Source organism: Ciona intestinalis, unplaced genomic scaffold (assembly GCF_000224145.3).
Source record: "Ciona intestinalis unplaced genomic scaffold, KH HT001097.1, whole genome shotgun sequence".
NCBI classification, from domain to species: Eukaryota; Metazoa; Chordata; class Ascidiacea; order Phlebobranchia; family Cionidae; genus Ciona; species Ciona intestinalis.
In genome coordinates, this window is record NW_004191418.1 from 775 (window position 1) to 21,821 (window position 21,047).

The 21,047-nt window shown below is 37.6% G+C and overlaps 1 protein-coding gene across 1 annotated transcript; it reads left to right on the top strand.

Annotated features, from left to right (window-relative positions):
- Nucleotides 1-4,363: 4,363 nt before the first annotated feature.
- On the top strand, nt 4,364-9,854 carry dmrt1 (transcription factor protein). Its single transcript, NM_001078212.1, is given in 6 exon segments — nt 4,364-4,780; nt 6,437-6,641; nt 7,587-7,917; nt 8,241-8,346; nt 8,651-8,798; nt 8,907-9,854. Coding segments are annotated over 6 exon segments (1,725 nt in total). The 5' UTR covers nt 4,364-4,462; the 3' UTR covers nt 9,524-9,854.
- The last annotated feature ends 11,193 nt before the right edge of the window (nt 9,855-21,047 follow it).

Consider the following 21,047-nt stretch of genomic DNA (forward strand, 5'->3'; position numbering starts at 1 on the left):
ATAACACCCTTTTTATAGTCGTGATGATACGATTATTTTCGAACATGTTCTTTACTACAAAACGGGAAGATACCTTATTTAAGCAAAATTAATCAGAAACAAAGCGCGACAAATACAGCCGAAGTTAATACAGCCCATGTACAAAATACATTTATCATTTAAATACCAAAACTAAAAAAAATGAAAACTGTTCTATATATAGCAATGTTATGAAATAGCGACACTTCTATTGTGTGTGATATATTAGCTGACCGAGGTTCAAGGGTATTAACTCAACCGACATATTCAAATAAACAAATCCCCGCTTCCGGATTTGAACCCATAACCTTCTAACCTTGTGCTTGGAGTCACCAAAATTACATAAAATAAAGGTGCTCTAGCCGCTATTGTCTATAGATGTATGGTAGACAAACGTATATATAGTATTGTAGGGTAAGATGGGACACCTTTAGCACATAATATTCAAATATCCTGATCGTGTTTTAAACAATTAACAAAGGTCTATGGGAGTTGTGAGGATACAGTTATAAAATTCTTTAATTTTTCTTTGCGTTTACTATACCAAACGGGACGAGAAAATGGAATAATAAGGTGTCCCATCTTCCCAATCCTACACATACTGTCTACGGTAAACTTAATATGAGAAGGTGGGAAACCTTCCTATACGAATTCCTAGTAAAACGATGTCAACTCGAGTTGAAATAAAGATTTCGTTATGCTGGCGGCGCGATGTGCTGATTGTAAAATTGATTAATTTTAATTCCTTTTTTTAAATGCGGTAAAATAAGTACAAGCGTTGAGTTGTAATCTTCAATGCCAAGTTTGCCACTTACAACATTTTAGAGCCACTGCTTTAGCACAAATATATGTCTCATATAGTAGTGTGGGGGAAGATGGGGCACCTTTTCGTTTAGTTTTCCCTTTTCATTTGGTTAAACAAAAAAACATTCAATAAATTATAAAATCATATCTTTACGACTTCCAAAGACCGTTGTTAATTGTTTAAAACACGATCCGGCCATTTGGATATTATGTGTTAAAGGTGTCCCATCTTCCCCCACCCTACTATATCATATACAGCCAACATTTATAAGTTGTTAGGTTAGAGCGACATAAGGTGTTGAAAAAGGCGGATTTATACTTTTAGTTGATAATATGACTAAACAACTTAGATCTACTAACAAAGCGTTTTGATTATAGTTATAAACTATGACCCACAATTGTTACAAAAATGAAATAAAATAAAATTGAACCTGATGTTTCATTGAATAAACCTGTTTCTTACAATGTAATCAGTGCGATACAGTAACCACGAAGTATTAATTCAAGCTCAATCTTAAGGTCGTGACCTCATTATATGTAATACGTAGCATAAGAAGTCTGAAAATAGTTTCCTCTACTTGAATTCTTCGTATAGTAAACGTTTAAATAGAACTTGCGTTGGTGGAACGGCAGATGCAGACGCGTCAGTTAGAGACAAAGTATGTGACGTCTATCGCCCACTGTCGTACTTGGTCGTTAATTCTTCGCAAATTGGACAATTAGAAACTACCTTCGTAACAATGCCACGCGCCGCGTGTCGAATCAGGCATAGTAGAAATAACGTCATAGGTTTTACTGTTATTAAGTACCACCGTCCGTCTGTAGTGGTTTTCAAACCGCTTATTATAAGACCGCTACGTCAGATTAGGGTACCAAACACTGTACACAAAATATTACAAAGCGTTTGTTAGTTTATACAACAAGACACGACCAACACGTAATAAAATTGTAAACAAAGAATATTTTAAAACTGCTTTGTTGCTACAATACATATAGATATGAATAACACATACTTTATTTATTTTATACCTATAAATTTATGTTTTATTTATGTCTTCAAACACAGTACCGAAGATCCCAATTAATCAAACTAACAAAGAAGTAGCAAAACGACAATCGTTCTATAGTACTGTGGGGGAAAATGGACACGTTTAACACATAATATATCATATTCTCTGATCGTGCTTTTTACATCAGCGCCCTTTTAGTGTCACGGCGATACGGGTATATAATTCTGTGAATATTCTTTGTTTACGACCAAATGGGACAAAAAACGAGAATGAAAACGTGTACCATCGTATTCTAACGTATACTATTTTAATTAAAACTTGGCTATTAAGCTCAATGCTATTTCGCGTTAGGAAAATGCTTGAGAGGTAACGAAAATCTAATTATTCAAACTAAAGCAACGAAGGGAAATAAAATAACAGCAAAGCCAGCTCTCATAGCATGCTATGGATGAAACCTAATTGAGCGACAATATTTATTGAAAGTGCCAAGCCCAAATATAACGTTTACCGTATAAGAGAAATGTTTCATTTACAGCTGATTCGGATTTACACAGATTTTGAAATAGTGATGCCCAGTCATTGGGCTATGAATACGAAAACCCATATGTGTGTGGTCACTGGTCACCCACTTTTGAGTCACAGGGTTTTTACACGAGAATACTCATCATGCGGTTGCTGGGTGGTCTGTGTCAGACTTAGTAACTCGATACATTAGAAGGGTAGGGGCTTAATATATCAGATTTGCTTTACTTTTATTATAAAGTAAAAACATAAGTTTAATGTTATTAATTATTTATGCCATCGGTTACAGTACGAAAGGTCATGTTTAATTAACATATGGCGAAAAGGTGGAAATTATCAGCAAAACGAGGAGATAAACATATATTTGAAAAGGGATTATGCGATAGTCAGGTCTGGTATTAGTCTGTCATATGTATCAACCTAAATGAACTTATATAAACATTTGAACTGTTTAGTATTTCGGTAGCAAATGTATCATTGTTCGGAGATGGGAGACCTTTAGACCATGATATCCAAATATCTTGATTGTGTTTTAAACAACTACCAACGGTCTTTGAAAGTCGTGATACGGTTTTTAATTCTTTGAATATTGTTTACTACCAAATGAGAGGAGAAAATAGAATGAAAAGGTGTCCCATCCTCCCCCAACCTACTGTATGTGTTTTGCAGCAATGCGTTATCGTTTAAAACGATCTAGTTAGGTGTTTCTGTGCAAAGGTGTTTGCGTTTCTGTCAGAACGAGGCGCTACATGATCAAAGCTGAGACGACGGTCGCTAGCAACAAAGTGGGAAAATTAGAACGAAATTATCGCCGGCTTTGATTCGAGTCAAAAGTGAAAAGGAAATCGTGGCCGACCTATATTGTTACCATTCTCAAACGGAGGGGTGTCTAGGGGTCAAGGGGTCAGAAAAGTCGGCTCTTTCATCATAGCAGGTGTTAACAGGTGACCCTTGGATTCTTTTACTATTTTGTTGACAAATCAACCCGAGAGTGGATACAGTAACCGTCACCAGCACCAAGCATTATAGAAACCCATATACCGCCACAGTAAAAGCTAATCTAAAGATCTAACTTCGGTTATGCTTCGCCGGAGAGTTAAAATCATCATTATAGTAGGGTGGAGGAAGATGGGACACCTTTGGCACATAATATCCAAATATCCTTACCCCGTTTTACACAATTAACAGCGGTATATGGGAGTCGTAAGAATTCCGTTTTATAATTATTTGCATGTTCTTTGTTTGCTACTAAATTGGACGACAAAATGTAGTCAAAAGGTGTCTAATCTTCCCCTACCCTACTATACGACTTGGGGCATAGTTATAAAGTTATTCCGTTTCATTTCTTGGCGTTAACCCGACGATCAGTAATTAACGATATTCTTCATAAATAAATAATGCGAGAACTGCAACAGGACTAGGGAAGTTACTTAAGCGAGCATGTGATTAGAAATTGCCACTGAAGCACTTTAAAATGCCGCCAAAACACATACACCTTCATGACACATTGTTTTACAGAATCTCAATTTAAAACCCGTCGACAATTATCGGATTTCCGCCGCAGAGTCACAGGAAGTTGTTTTGCTTAATAATACTTGTTTTAGATAAGCTGTTATGTTGCTCAATGAATAACAATAATGTTTACGTTGGTTGTTGTGGCAATGTACATTGTAACTTCCACAAACCTCTCAGAGGGCAAACACATTAAGCAAACTGAATTTGCCAAGTACTTCGGGAAGTCACTGATAAGCGGACAATACGAAGCGATCACAGGGAATTGTCGCACGCCAGAATGTAAACAAAAACATCGCCTGTGCACCGCGCGATCGAAGACACACAGCGCTGACTAATTGACCAACACAAAAGCGAGGAAAGAAAAAAAAGCGAAAACGAGAACGGGATATTAATTGTACACGATTGTGACGTAAATTCGAGGCATTTTTTCTTCCGAAATCGAGCGGTTTAAATACCTCGCGTCTTTATTAGGTACAATCATATTGCCTTGATACCTTGCTTAGAACAGTGAATACATATAAATCGTATTAAAAGCTTTAGAGTGTTAAACCAAAGAGTTACAGAAATTATAGCAAACAGTTCGTTTAACTGGCATGGCAACCGACAGAGGAATTGAAATGAATGAAACAGCTCGACACATGAGAGGACCTGCTTACAGTACAGCTATGATGGCAAACTCGACCGGGCATAATAATTACCCCGGCCTGGCCCAGGCGGTCTCAAACCCCGCAGCGGCGGCTTTATTTCTTCGGGCCTCCGACAAATACCCAAGAACGCCTAAGTGCGCAAGATGCCGCAACCATGGAGTTGTGAGTGCGTTGAAAGGACATAAGAGATACTGCCGATGGAAAGATTGCTTGTGCCCGAAATGTACTCTGATCGCTGAACGACAACGAGTCATGGCAGCCCAGGTGAGAATATGAATTTGGTTAATACGAAATATTATGGTTAAGTTTTTTTTCGCTACGAAATCGACAAAAAAGTTAACGAATTATAAAAAAACAACTATATAACCGTATCATCACGACTCCTATAGACCGTTGGTAATTGCTTAAAACATGATCAGGATATTTGGACTTTATGTGCTTATGTTGGTGTCCCGTCTTCCCCCACCCTACTATAACTCGTCTAAAATGGCATCATCTTATTCAAATAGAATTGATGAAAAATAGCTTTTTTTCCTTTTAAAACATTTATTACCATTAAGTTAAAATATAAAAAACTAGTGAAAACATGCTGATGTAAAATAAAGTCAATAAAGGCGTTAAAACTGGGGCAAACGTCAAGCTAATGTGTAAAAAAGCGTATATACATTGTCTTATATAACTCTTTCAGATTTTCCATAGAACAAAATTTATAAAATATGTTTTACATAAATTAAATATTAAATCAAATAAATAAACAAATTATTAACGTAATTTTTAACAAAATATAATGTAATTTTCAAGTTCAAAAGACAAATTAATTGGTCAATAAAACCCTTTGTCACGGTCGCGATTTTCGTCGCATTGAATACGTTTAAAAAGGCGTCAAACACGATAAAGATTATCCGTATTAACGCATCAGGTCAATTTGTATTCACGAGGGCCCTCTTTGTTTACCGATAATCGTTATTTGCGTTTCGAGCGAGGAATCCACGGCTTGAAAACAATGTCGAGGTGCAAAGGAAATGTTAACATGCACGTCTCCCTACACACGCGTCACCCCCGCAGGCTTTGCTGGTCGACAGTTTATAATACATAGTGCCGTCTTTTGTCACCGGCGTGAGAAAAGTGATCGTAAAATTACCGTGTAATTTCTTACTGTGGTTTATTAGACGGACTGGGGGTGTTTGTTTAAATCTTATAAGACGGTTTTTTGTTTCAGGAGAAATTTAAAACGTTTAACACTATGTTGCTGGTTATGACTGTCTTAACTGTTAATCTTAAAATGCAAAAACAAAATGCCCAACTACATTGCACAAGAACTAACTAAAAGACATCACCCAAACGAAACAACTATTTTACCCTTTTAAAGTTTCGATATAAATACAGTACATTAGTGTTGCGCATTACGGAAATGTTGACCAATAATTACGAAGCGTGTCTGTATCTATTTGGGTCGGAAAACAAAATGGCCGTTATGAGTGCAAGAGACCTTTAGAGTCGCTATCGTATAGTAAGTAACTTGAAGAATTAAACTCGGTTGCTTATCTGAAAACTATGCAAACCGTTTTAAACGCGATATACAAGTATAGATAAACATATTTTAAATTTTGTCGTATAGTTTAGATTTTTTTGCAACTTGTAAAATGCGCCGTGTTCGTAAATGTAAGAATGACGATAAATGTTTTAATACAAACACGACAGCATATATGCATGATACGATTTTTACCTTAAACGTTTCGGTTTAAGAAATAAAACGTTTGCTGATTTTAGAAGTTAAATTAATTTACATTCAACCCGCGTAAAAGGTATGGACAGCACCCGTGTTGTAACGACTGTCGTTTTCCGGCTACGCGAAGTACATACATTCATTGAATTGTATTCAGTAAAATTACTCGTATTAAAGGATATCCATATTAACAGGTTGCCCTTCGACGACAACAAGCACAAGAGGAAAACGAAACCCGTGAATTAAGGCTGTTGTACGGTGCTACACAAGGTCTTGCACAGATGGAGCAACAACATATGTCTCAGATGGTGGTTTCTAACTCGAGAGATAATTCGCCAAATAACCGACAGTCGCCACCATCGACAACATACATTAGCAACGAAAAGACATCGCCGACAGGTAAATTGAGTTACACACCTGGGATTTGAACCCAGTATGTTGTGTCTTTTTTAACCTTAGCGGGTTAAGACGTTAGTTTGCATACAATTTGCAAATGTTCATTTTTTTATTTATTTACTGTTTAAAATGTGAGTAACCAAAATCTTTTTTGAATGATTTTATGTATAAGAAAGCCCTTAAACTCTGAGTTGTTTTAGCAAAAATCTTGCTTTGGTCACTTAAGTACGTTACCGGCTGATCAATGGGCTTCGTACGCAAGCAAACCCGCTCTTTTAACTTGCACATTAACATTCCGTTCTGACCATTGCCCCACGACCCAACTTAGAGCAAAAAGTGTCGGTAACACGCGTGTCGTCAGCTTATAGGAACCGCTCAATTAAAGAACGAAATTGTTCTAGTTTCAAGCATTTAATATGTAAAGTGTACGATGGGTGTCACTTAGGCTTACCATTACCACTGTTGAACAATGCTGGGTCGTGAGATAAAACGAAGAACGGCTGATCATTGTTATAATGTCGCGTGTGTGGCCTCGGTAATTTTATGGCGACTTAAACTGCTTTCTGTGAGGATTATCGCCGATTACGATAGAATCGTTAAACGCCAGCTTTTGGCACCGTTGTAGGGATTATCCTTATAACCAGGATCCCCACACGTAGCTTCGCATTTTTGTCACTAGATTTACAAAATGTAGGCTACAGTTTAAACCGTAACAGGATGTTTGAATGCAGCTGGTCATTTTTTGCTGACGTAAATTCGTATTTAAAATCTGCAGGTATGACGTCAATGAAAATGACGATCAACTAATTACCAATGCACTGTACCATACATCATAATATATTGTTATGTTAGTTGTATCGATTGTTATGTTCAATCAGTCAACAAGATAATACAATCGATTGCTTTATTTTACGTATATGTTTAAATTCATGCGTCATAATGTTGCAGGTGCAAAACGCGCGCGGCTGGAGTTGTATAATCCGAACACCGGCGAGCAGCACTCCCCTGCTCAGGACATGGCGTCTTCTCCAGTTGAGTTTCGGCCATCCAACAGTTCATCTCCGTTAGAATGCACCGCACAAATTACAGAATCCAATGACGGAAAGTTAATCTCGCCTGCTTCGTTGGAAAATCGCTCCGAAACCGTTTCCGGCAGCGATTCACCAAAAGCCGATACCCGGAATGCTGAAATTCCGCAAACAAAACCAGATTCGTCTGATGAGAACTTGTTAAACCAAGCAACAACAGAACCGATGAAACCAGAAGGCCAGTTAACAAGGTAAATACTCTATCATATCAAAATAATATAGCAGGGCGGCTTATCCATTACCAGTAAAGCCCCCGGGAAAGCAACAGGTTTCAACGTATATGATGGGTTCCATGCGGTAGCACCTATGTGCTTAGTAATGAGACAATTCTGGCCAAAATCTTAACCCAATGGTGTGCTACGCGGTATCACCTCACCCACATAGAATAAAATAAAATATATTCCATGTATCTTTGATAGTTGCTGTAGTTATAGTGTTAAGTCCGTACCAAAATACTTCATTTATATATATATAATTGCCCTTCCGCAACATTAAACATGTTCTTATTTTCCAGATCCAACTTAGTAATGTTGTGCCGAGTGTTCCCGCAAAAGAATCCATCCGAGCTGGAAACGATTCTCCGCCTTTGTAATGGAGATGTTGTAAAAGCAATTGAAAAGGTGAGAATTTAAATATAAGCTTGATGTAATATGGCAGGAGCAGGTGTATGAAGCATCTGGTGTGTCTGACGTATCTACCATAGGATATAAGACAGGGCAGCAGTATACAGATTGCATATAATATTTAGAAGAAAATCATGTTTATCCTCGACGGTGGAAATGAGATATACAAATAATGGATTACACTAGACCTTTCCGGTGCATGAAAACAATTATAAACCAGGAAATGCTGTGAAAGCTATACATAAACACTATTATATAGACATCATTAGATTCGAGACTTTAACATTTAAATTTTTTACAGACTCTCAACAACGAAGAAAATCAAACAAAACCTAGACAACGCAAGAGATCTCGCATGAGTTCGTCCCCGATCGAAGTCAACACTTCCGTATCTTCTGCAAGTCCACCGAGTCTCCCAGTTTCACGACTTCTTCAATACACTCCACCAGGTAAATAAATGAATAAATGTAATTTATATCGTAGCCTGACAAACCAACGGCGGTCATTATAACACGAGTGTTCTGACCAATGTTTCAACTTTTCCCTTTATTCTCCAGGCAATAGGTCGGACAGCCCATCATCAAGCGTTGGTTGCGACAGCTCAACACCCCCTACACCAGGAACTACATCCCAAACCGGATCTGCCCCTTTCCACTTTCAATCGTCCACCCCGAGCCACCCTTTTAAATCGGCCTTCCATCCGATGTCAAGCGAAGTCGTACACGCTACAAGCACCCAAAGCGCTCTAGCTGCCGCTAACTTTACCGGCGCCTTCAACGTCGCTTCAAGACCCCGAAACGTACACAACATGTCCGCTGCTCAGCCCTCGCCTGCTGGGCATTTCCCTGTTAACAACTTCAACCCTCTTAACCCATTCGTAGCGTACAATACGCAGAGCCAGCATCCTGCAACTCGTGGCATGGCTGCATTTGGGATGTCGCCCTACGTGGCGTCTAGTTTTATGCCAAGTCTTGCTGCCGCCGCCGCGGCCGGGTTTCGAAGCCATCCCGTCGTACAAGGCCTTGCAAAGGACTACACATTCAGTGGCTTTATGCGTGGCATGAGTGCCATGGCTTACAACAAAGATAAGCTACGTTACAGCAATGGGGTCCCGAGCAGTTATAGATTCGATTCGTCCGCTTCAGAGGCCTCATCATGCTCAAGTGACAAGTAGAAAGTTTTAAACATAAACTAACAAACTGTTTGCTAAAAAACTGTTTGCCAATTGGAGCTCCTGTATTTAGTTTGAATTGTATACATCTCATTTGAATGGCGAAGCTGCTTTTACAAATTGATTATTTTTTAACAGAGCCAATGCATTCAAACTGCCTACTATAGTAGAACCTGACGTTTTAACATGACGAATTTGTAGGTTAAACATAACGTTGATTTGTACCAACCACATTTTTTCATTTTATTTATGTATAACTGTCATTACATTCATTTTGCACGCCGTGAGTTTTTTCTTAGTATATATGTACTAAAATAAACAAAACACTTCAAAATTTGTTGCTGATGTTCTGCTTCTAAACATAGGCAGTAAATTAATCTAGCAAATTAGGATTTTACAAGATTTGTAAAACGGACATTAAAAGATAGAGATCTATTATGTTTACATAACATGCTACGTTTTACAAGCTTGGCAAAGTCAGCGTTATCAGTAATGTGCATCGGTGGAAAACGATCGCCGTTGTGCGTATCGTGTGCGGCTAATTAGCAATCTGTATATTAGACAGTACATAACATAATATTGGTGCGAGGCTTGCCCGCCGTAACGACGCCGCGCAAAACATGGATTACATGACAATGCTTCTTCAAAGATCGCCCTCCCTACTCGATAAGGGAATTTCGGATAAGAAAATTGAAGACTTTGTTAAAACTAACTGTATTTCGCGGAAGTTGGCCGCATTAACCGCAGTGAAAATATGAAAATTCAGGGCAAAGTTGGCTTTGATCGTGGCCTCGCCATCAAGGCATCTTGCCTGCACATCACTCTTGTTTCTTTTAAAAATACGATGATGTTTATTTAATTATTATTATTACTGGCGGGCTACAATCTCTTACTGCACTCGGAGGTAAAATACAAGGCTTTGGAGATAAAATAATCGACACTAAACGCTTTTACGCGTCTAAGATTTTGGAGATTAAGCGAATTGGCAATTTTGTGTTCTTCGCCTCATCTTACCGTCTGATGTACGACAGACAGTCACTCTGGGATAGAATATACGAATAATTTCGCCATTACCGAGATAGGAATCTCAAAATTGACACCTAAACTTTGGTATCAGTGTTACAGCTTGTTGCCTTGGGCACTGGTAATCTGTGAACGCTATTTATGTTCCGATATTGCGGGTGAAAGTGTCTTATCTGCTTTACAGTTCAGTCATTTAATGACGACTGTGATCGATTAAATAGGAATTGTGGATGTGATTTTTCCACACTGTTTTAATCCCAACACATCCCACTATAATGGCTTGATGCGGCAGCGATGTTGAAACAAGCGGGATATGTCGTTCAGTTGTACAAGCAAAGGCGTGTTATAGTGAAAGCGTTTGCATTCCTTCTGTTACTAAATCAACTGCCCGTTACGGTAACGAACACGAATAAAGCAATAAAGACAGAGAGACGGACGACTGGAACTGATTCATCTCTTTTTGTCGCCGAAAATCATGATTTGCCATTCTGGGTGGTAGCTCGACCATTGGGCATAAATTTTGGCGAGAATTTAGTTAATTTAACCCGGGCGTATTCTGAGCGCTGTCGAAACTGGAACATTTGTGGTAATGACAAACTGCGCTTATAAAGATGACTGAGTTGGTGTGTTTTCTTTCGTCGTTTCGCGCTAATGGAACTCAGAGGGGTTTACGTTGTTTGGACTAGGGGCTCAATGTGGTCAGTGGGGGGAAGGGTTGCTTGAAACAGATAAAAACCATGGGTTGGTTTAAGGGCGGAAGCACAATGATGTCTCAGCCGAATGTCACTTTCCATCCGCACTCAAGCGTGACGTGCTGACGTGTGATTACTGTGACGTATGCGGAAGAATTTGTCACGGGGTGGAATTCATATGGACGATAATTGATATAACTATTTTTATCTTTTTTCTATTTTTTAAGCTTAAAATGCGATTATACGCATATAAAGCTACTCCAGCAAATACCTCAAAATAAAATCAAGATTTAGACACTTGTCTTTAGAAAAATACAGTAAAACGTTTAATTCTTTAACTTTGTGGTAGGATTTTAAAGATTTACATGTAACTAACGAAAACCTTTACGAATTTCATTATGCCTTAAAAATTTTTTTAAAAATTACAAAAATCGTCACATCTCTAAAACATTGCGGAAATATTTCGCTTGATTTCCCTAAACTGTAAATTTAAACAGCCGAGCGTGGCCATGTATCGTGGAAGCGTTGACAGGGCGAAAGGTCCGCGCACCTGTAACCAGTTGGCTCGTAAATTCATCGGAATAAGTTTCACCGCTGTGTTGTTTTTTAAACCGCATGTCACTCAGCTCGCTATTTAGTCGAGCTCGCTCAGAGGGTTGCGTCACTGCGTTAACTCATCCGAAATTAGTAAGATGTATAAGATCATCAGTGACATGTCTTTTCTACTTTTTTTTTTAAAGTGACATTTCTTTTCGATTATTTCTTTTCCTATTTTTCAGTGACATGTCCGCCATCTTGGCTCTTATCATCCACAATTGTGCCACCTAAGTCAAGGATTATAAAGCGTGCGTGTGGTCCTCTGTCTTACACAATAACTAACCTGTTTATGCCCTCTTACTGCGGCCAACGGTGTTTGACAATAGGGTAAAGCGTTATAGACATCTTAGGCGCATTACAAATGCCAATATAAGCGTGTTTACAAAAATAAATGACTTTTTACCTTAACCCAACTACTAAACCTTATATGTTTACTGTAGCTGGTTTTGTATTACGAAAAACACAGCCAAAGTTTGTTGTTTTCGTAACACGCGGATATAGTCCAAATAACATAACAATTCGACCACACACGCGTTACCATTAAACATCACTCCACCAACAACCCATTAATATCGGCACCGTATATTACAAGTCATTGGCGCTCAATTAATACTAACACGAGAGTGTCAGCACACGTGCCCAATGCCCCTACAGTTGGATTTATTTTCACGGTTGATTTATTCTAAACCTAAAATAATCTAAGCTCGCCACAAACGCGATTTAATGTTCATTGCAAACGTTGTACACTCAAAAAACAGGTCAAAGGAATTATTGTAATGTTATTAACTATAAAGCTACGGGATGTATATGAACAACAGTTGCACCTGCGTAAGCATAAACAAGCGACTGGGCCACATATTTATACAGATACAGTGTATATCATGAAGCGTCACATTTTATCTATTGGTGAGATCTATCCTGAATATAATGAATAAAGGAATGTAACTTAGTTCGCGTGGCTGAGCAAAGACAGTTACAACAGGGTTTTATACACCTCGTTTCCGCTTACAAGTTACCACGTATATATGTAACTGTGTGAGTGAGCATGTAAAAATCTGTTTTTGTGTATATGTTTGTGATTTAAACTGTGCTGGTCATATGTAGATTTATCATATAATTTATATACGAATAAGCAGCACTACTGTGTAGTGTACGCTATTTTAAAGGAATACAGCACTGGATAGCCACATTTAACGAAACAAAAATAAATAGAATATTAAAACGAATTTACACAAAGATGAAATTCGATCATTAATCGTTTAAATTCCGCCAAAGATCTCATAAAATCCGCTACAGAATCGGTGATATTAAATTACCATGAAACTATACCCGGGGCCCGAGAAAAGCAACGCTGTGGTTAATAATATATCGATTCTCAAGGAGAGATGACCACACGCACTGTATTTGGCCACCGGTATTTGTAATATTAACGATCCGCTTTAAGATGGAACATTTAACTTAATCCCAGGAGCTGTCGGATTAGCTTAACTGTCGATTTTGTATCGGATTAAAACTCGGTTAGGACGAAGCTATGAAAAGCTGACAAATTCGTATAAACATTCTCAATAAGTTGGCTAATGTTTAGGACAGCAGAGGTGAGCTGTGGCAAGGCGGTTAATCCACCGATTGCCTGGCTTAAGGCACGCACTCACTAATTAAACGTTAAATAATCGGGATTAAAGACCCGATTCAATAACGGTGTAAATTCCATAGCGATATAATCTGTTCTCAAAACCTTGTACTTTTTACACGTCAGGGCAACGTGCGTATTTGGACTGGTGACGCAGCGACGTTTTCACGTAGAAGTACTCGCCGTTGCAACAGTTAAAATCGCGTTACACAAGCCATACAATTTACAAACACCCCCGCTGCCCTAAAATCTTAACACCTCGTCGGCGAAAGTTAATCGCTATTTTGTCAACCGCTAATATTTTTATCGGATTTACGCAGAAAAAAACATCATTTGTTTTCGCCTGCTTTCTCATCCGCTTATGCAAATGCACAGAACATAACTCGTATTTAATCCAATTAGCCATGCTTATGACCACCCATATACCAGCCCACGTGACCTTGCCTATTTCGATACTTTAAACTTCGTGACGTAATCCAAGATGGCGGACATAAACGGTACTAATTTGTATCACGGAATAATCCCAAATAAACAACAGACCTGAGTCGTGACACGAATTCCGTAAGCTCAGCGTAAAGAGCGGAAATATAGGCTTGCCAAAACACGCGATTTCGGTCTGTTACGTCACACTGCAATATTGTAAATCGTCAGAATAGAACAAATAAACACGTGTTAATTCAATATTTAAAAAAAATCAAGGTATTGTACCTTGTTTATTGTATGTATTTATAAAGGACCACAAAATAGTACTGTGGGGTAAGATGGATACCGTTAGCAGCACGTATTGTTTTTTCTACTTTTTTTCTTCTTTTTTTGCCCCATAAGTGCGTCCCCATGCCTTTTCAGCCAAAATTCTTGAAGCTTTATAATACCAGCTACATCAAATGTACATATTATGTCATCTTAATATGATAGTTAGACGCCCTCGAATGCTTGGAGTGGGTTGTTATTAACGTCTCTTGTTTACTCATTTGCTTCTTATATACTTCTGCGTTTTGAGGACATCGTCTGTTTAATACTCAGCCGAAAGAACAAGTTAAAACTTGCCCATATTGCTGATTTATTTAGGCCTAACGCCTTTGAAATATAAAGAGCTCGTTATAGAAAGTTAATAACCTATACATGACGTGCCGGGGCAGAAAAATAGATTAAAAGTCACTTTAATAAAATGTCAAGATGGGTAAAATTGAATGTTCATTTACGATCTGAATATCTCTAAATATCATGCGTTATTTTCCTTTATATTAGACATATATATTGGACATGGGGCGTATACGGTATATATGTAAACCATTTCTATTGTAGCGGTGGAGTAAGATGGTTACCCCGTTAGCACATATAATAGCCCATCCCATATTTCCCAATCGCTTTTTTATTAATAATATACCAAAATATTTTTTTGGCTTCATTTTACCGAATGGTACTATAAACGAATAAAAACATGAACCATCTTCCCCCCAGCTGCTGTACATTTATTGTTTAATGGAAATATTTATATTACTTTTCGAACTTTATTTTTTTGACGTTTTTTTTATTTTGCATCTTTTCGAATTATTTTCCCCTTCCCGCAAAAAGAGTAACATCGCGTAATTATCCGTCTACTCTATGACGTCATAAAGTGATGACGCCTCGTTTCACACGTCATCGATACAATGTTTGACCCTTACAAAGGGAAGTCGGCGCGACGCTTTGTTCTGGGTAAGACAAGATAAGTTTATTCTCAAGTGGAGGGTCCTTCTACCATACAACAAGCTCCATCTAGTCCCGTGTAATCTTCAAGCTTTGAGGACAAGACACTCCTTCCAGTTATTGCCCTCTCGCGGCTCCGGCTGTGATTAAAATAGTTGCTCCACGCTTGGCAACAAAGTAAAGATCGACGTGTATTTTTCTGAACAATTAATTGTTACGCTTTCAAGGGGTCAGTGTCAAGGGCGTTGGAAGCGGAGGGGTGTGCTTGAGTTGCGAATATCAAAGGGTGGAAACCGGTTTATTGAGGAAGAGATCCTAAAATAATTTTTACCCGAAAAAATGTACATATTCGAAGCCTGTTTAAAATGTAACATATCTTTCTATACGACTCGTATACTGGACTTACGCCGCTAAAGCGTACCACAAGTTTGTGTCTCACGAAAAAAAATATATTAGAAAACTAAAAATATAACAGACTGCGTGGGAACGATATATAACAAACCAGCTACACCACGTGGCCACAAATACGTTTGCTATAAGCGTGGTTAAGAACATATAGGTTCGAATCCTAGCTAGAAAAACAAAAATGCGAGAAAGATCGTCGGTAAAATGACGTAATCGCTTACCGTATACGGATAGCTTTATTTAAACTTAAGGATACGGAATATTTATATAGATTAAATAACTAAGTAAAAACAGGTATAAATACGCCTATCATACAACACAGCGAAAAAATCTCATCACTGAAATGCGCGTATACACCAACCGTACGCATATTTTCGACAAGCATAAATATATGGGAAGCTCCATTTTGCAGAAGCAAAACAAAGAGGTTTCTAAAAACGAAGCCCGGCCAAGTAAGATGAATTCAAACACGCGCACAATCGAAGTAGTGCTATATCTTCATTCACAAATATGTGTACCACGTACGGGCGCAACAAATTGACGTGTTTTCCTAATCTTTTACAACTTTAGCTACTGATGGTACCCGCAGTCGTGAATATTGCTCTTAAAAAGTAACACATTAAGTTTAAACCGTGCGCAATATTTACACACACTCGTGTAAACTGGGCTATCTGGGTAAACATGTATCGGTTGGTATACAATTGAAATAATGTACGTAGATTCGTGATATGATTAGCGTTAAAACTAGCCAGTGCTAAGTTAGCTACCATTATCAGTGTCCTGTTTAAAAGGTTTCGAGGAGAAATGACATTAGGAAAGCCACATGAAAGCGCCGATGTGACGTCGTGATATAGAGATAGTATAAGCAAACATAGACACACCATTTTCTGCAAAGCTACACTTTCATGCCGATTTAATGATAAGTTGTCATGTGCTCGGGACAGATAAACGACATTATCTTAATGGGGTAGGTCTTATATGCGGTAGGCAAATATAACAAGTGTATACACTTACCAGATGCTGTGTCCGTAAACCTGTGTACACAACTTTGCTGGTACAACAACAACAATAAATATAAATATAAACGATTGCAACTTCGAAACTCCTTTACTGTACAAGCTACACATCTGCTGTAATGGTTGTCCAAGTTATACAGTATCAGAAAACACGGGAGACGAGTTGTAATAATTACCAACACGCCGCTTAAAACGTGGGCTGGGAACCGCAAGGATAAACTTATAATCAGCAATTGGACGTACACTTGGCAGCCGCATTTAAAACGAAACTTAAATCCTATGTTCTGGTGTACGAATGTTATTTATATTTTAATATTATTTCTACGAGTGTTATGCCCATAATCTTGAATTGTATATTTATGTTTATTCCGAACCGGCATATTCTTAGCGATTAATGGTTCATACGCTGCAATACATAAATCAAAGCGTAAACAATAGGGCGTGGCCGGTATTTAAAATATCACGTTTCGGATATTCCTTACGTCCGCAAACCAAAACCGTTTATCCGCGGTTAATAACCCCACACCCACTGATGTAAGGGTGTTGTATGACACTGTAGAAACAGTATGAATCAGTGTGGCCATAAGCATCTGCGCAAAACAGCAGCCATAGTCATGTGTGGCGAAGCGAGACAAGATTGATTCAAATGATTCGAACCGTCAATGTAAAATTGTTTGTTTTATCCTCCGGATGCCCCAGCTTCCCTCCACACAAAGAAAGGATCAGTTTTACAGTGTCTCACTTGGACCATTATAACCCACAACATCCACAACAGGATTTTAATGGGAATAGCGCCTAGCCAACCAAGTGTGACTGTATTTGTATGGTTTTACATGGCGCCCATTCTTCGGGGCGTTTCTTAATATTTATATTAGGTAATCAACATAAAAGTTAAGGATATTTTTGGGTTTCAACAGCCACGCCTTTTAACTGGCCCTTTTGGCCACACTTTTTTCCATATAGTGTGTTTTAACGACTGTCATTTTGGTGTTAATTCCATTTCAGTCGATATTCTAATAAAATGATTGCTGTATTGTTTTTGAAGAGTTAAATAGAAAAGATGTTATATTATGACATTGTGAAAAATGGCGGACAACAAAATCTGTCTTAAATCAATCTGTCCTCCACGACACTTGTATAACACGGTTAATAACATAATCGATAATCTTGCCTTGTTATTATAAGCGATATCAGTCCAACCGAAATGTGTCAACGGTCGATAGACAAGAAAATAACAACATTGTTTACTAGGACCTCCTGGTCAGTCCTATTTATTGGCTGCTATTGTTACAACCCCACACAATTACTGTTGCTTGACAAAGTTTATTTTGCAATAAAAGAAATTTATCCAACGCTGCTGTTTTAGGTACAGTATGTTGCGACTTTTGGGAAATTTCAGTTAGATTTAAATCTATCATTTTAACGAGAATTCTCAGCGCTTTTACGCACACCAAGAGATATCGTATACATTTTTCTAAGCCGTGATTCAATAATATTCGGATTTATGAATATGGTCATACATCATAGGAGTATAACTGACACGTCAAAACAATTTCAAAATACTTATGCACCCATTATAAACTCGGCAAGGATTCGATATTACAACGCTGTTCTGGTCGACCAAATAATTTGCTGACAGTAACAGCAAAGTAACATCATGTTAAGTTTGCCCAGTGCTATTAGCGGTAAACCAGACCCGTTAATGCAGCTTCACAGCTCCGAGTTTCTATTAAAATTGATGTATTTGCGAGACAAATGGAGAAAAATGGATAGCCCGCCTATCTTATTTGACATCTCGACGCTCTGGTTCCCGAACTTTGAACTTGGAGAATACGAAGACAAATAACACATGAGCAAGAGCCTGTTACCCGACTTAGAGGTTTTTTGGGCGGAGATCTTTTTTTGAGATTTCGCCCGACACGGGTAGACCACTGACCACGGGGTTTTAAGTTAGTGTTGCAGACCCTTGATAAACAACCTTGGATCTTACGCTGAGCTGTCGTCAGACACTGAAGTGTTCCGGATCAAGGCAAGACTCCCCCATTGCGCTTCACTAGGTCAAAATGTCAACACCCTTCCACAAGTAAATATAAACCTTCGTACGTGCTTAATGAGACAACTTTGGCAAATTCGAAACTCATGTTCGCGAATGTTTCAAACGGTAAAATATGCGTCTAAAATTTAACTTATCCGAAATATTATTATTAGTAGCGTGATTTTGACAACTGCCGTTTTGTTACTATAATTTTTTTTACCTGAATTAATTTATATTCATTATCGTATTCGAAACGAACAGTTATGTTCAAAAAGTAACAAAATCGTCTACAATTAAAATTGCGCCCAAAATTGTATATTGTAATCGCTAGAGCCTTGGGATATTATAAAATGGGTGTCTAACATTTCAATACCAATAAAATGACATAAAAAGTCACCTCGGGCGACATTGGTTCAGATTACGATAACCCCTTTTTTTTCCACTGCTGGCTGACGTTCATTTCGATTCCTTACATTGGCGTTTATAAATCTGATTGTCATAAGCTATTGAATGGCAAAGTATTTGGTGTAAAATGTGATTAAAATAAAAAAAATAAAAAAAAACGTTTTAGTCTGTACATTTAATTTGAACGGTCTCATAAACATGATCTTTGTACGACAATCGTATAATATTATTCTGCACTGAACACATTTTATCAAAATAGTATACAAAAAAATAAAATGGGCTTATTTATAAATCAGTTTTGCATAATAGTCTCAAGATAATATTTTCAAGGTATATCATTCAAAACAAAACAAAAAATTCCTAACTCGTATAAATTTTACAGATGTTTATATACATTAAACCTCTATATTCAAAATAAATGAAAAAAAAGAATAATTAAACTGTACATTTTCAAAACACCTTTTAAGGGAATCACCGAAAAGGGGTGTTTGCATAAAAGAGACGCCAAAATTAGTCCATTAAGTTGTATGTAGCTTTAAGCGAAACAATCCATGGGATTGTGTTGTCACGGCAAAGTATTGTTGTTACATTTGTTACCAGCATGGCTCACTTTCGATGCTGCTTCGACCTAGATTAACACTACAACCTACTATATACCTTTAGTTGAAGCGATTAACTATTCAAACCGTGCACTCTAATGCAGACATCATGTCGGCACCAAAGCATACATGCTGTACCAATTACACTGAGAAAATAAACATAAGACGACCTGACAGGTATAGCAAGATACACACTGGTTTGTCTGGTAATTTGTTCTCATTACAAAATGACTTAATGATGTTTTTATATTTAAAGATTACAAACGCTTTGTAAATATTGCTTTTTAAGACCGAGAAACTTCAAATTTTCTATTAAATATAATCCATCAGTTTACTACTTTGATATTCCTGGAGTAGTTTTTGTTAATCTTTTGCGCCGTCTAACGGTTTAAATTTCACGATTTTATAAAAACTGCTTATCGAGGGTACTAATACATGGTCTCATTCCCGGGAGTATTATGTTCCTGAATGATAAATCGACAAACTTGACATTAAAGTCTCAAAATTCACAACAAAAACTAGACTTAACTAATGCACTGTTTCCTTTAGTAACGGTGTATGGTCTAAAGTGATGACATTTATGCTTTAACCGTCACAGTTATAAGTATCCGCTAACTGATGTATAGAGACAGACGTAATGAACTATGAAAGGCGTCTTAAGGACCTAACATAGGAACCAAAGCTTGGTTATATAGTTCAGTAAACAGAATCTTGTACGTTTTCAAAAACAAGACGAGTGCTGAAACGAAAGTGGAATAAATCAGGACCGCTTCGTCTTGTACATCATACAAGTCAATTTGACCGTAAAGTGGATAACGTGCCATGCTAAGCGGAGTTGACTATTGTAGTCACTTAACAAAAATTTGATTTATGGAATACCGGAATTTGGTTTCAGTTTTTTCTCTGACTCAATGGCGTTTTAGCTGCGGGATAATAAACGAAACTTTTTTTTACTCCGGGAGAACCTTCAAAGTTTTAATCATAGTACTATTAAAAACAAGGAAAGCTTACTATGGTTTTAATACGTCTAACTTTATCATATACGTCATATATGTAGGCTAGCATATAATGGAAACAATCTTTATACATGAGTCAATTTCAAAAATAATTTTCTTTTATCGATTGAAACAAAGATACATAGGCCATCTATTCTATACCGTTAAAGCTCATTTTTATATAAAATAAGTTAAAGAACACCTTTTCGTTCTGTTTTCCCGGCCCATTTGGTAGTAAACAAAGAACTTTTGAAGAATTATAAAACCGTACACTGAAAATCCATAGACCTATTTTAATTGTTCGGAATAATTGTATATTGAGTGCTACAGGTGTCGCATCCTTCCCCACACTACTATATTTTTTATAAACTGTCTGTGAGTTCAATACGTACCCCAATGTTTGGTTTATTTAATACTCTTTCTATGAATCCGAAATCATCC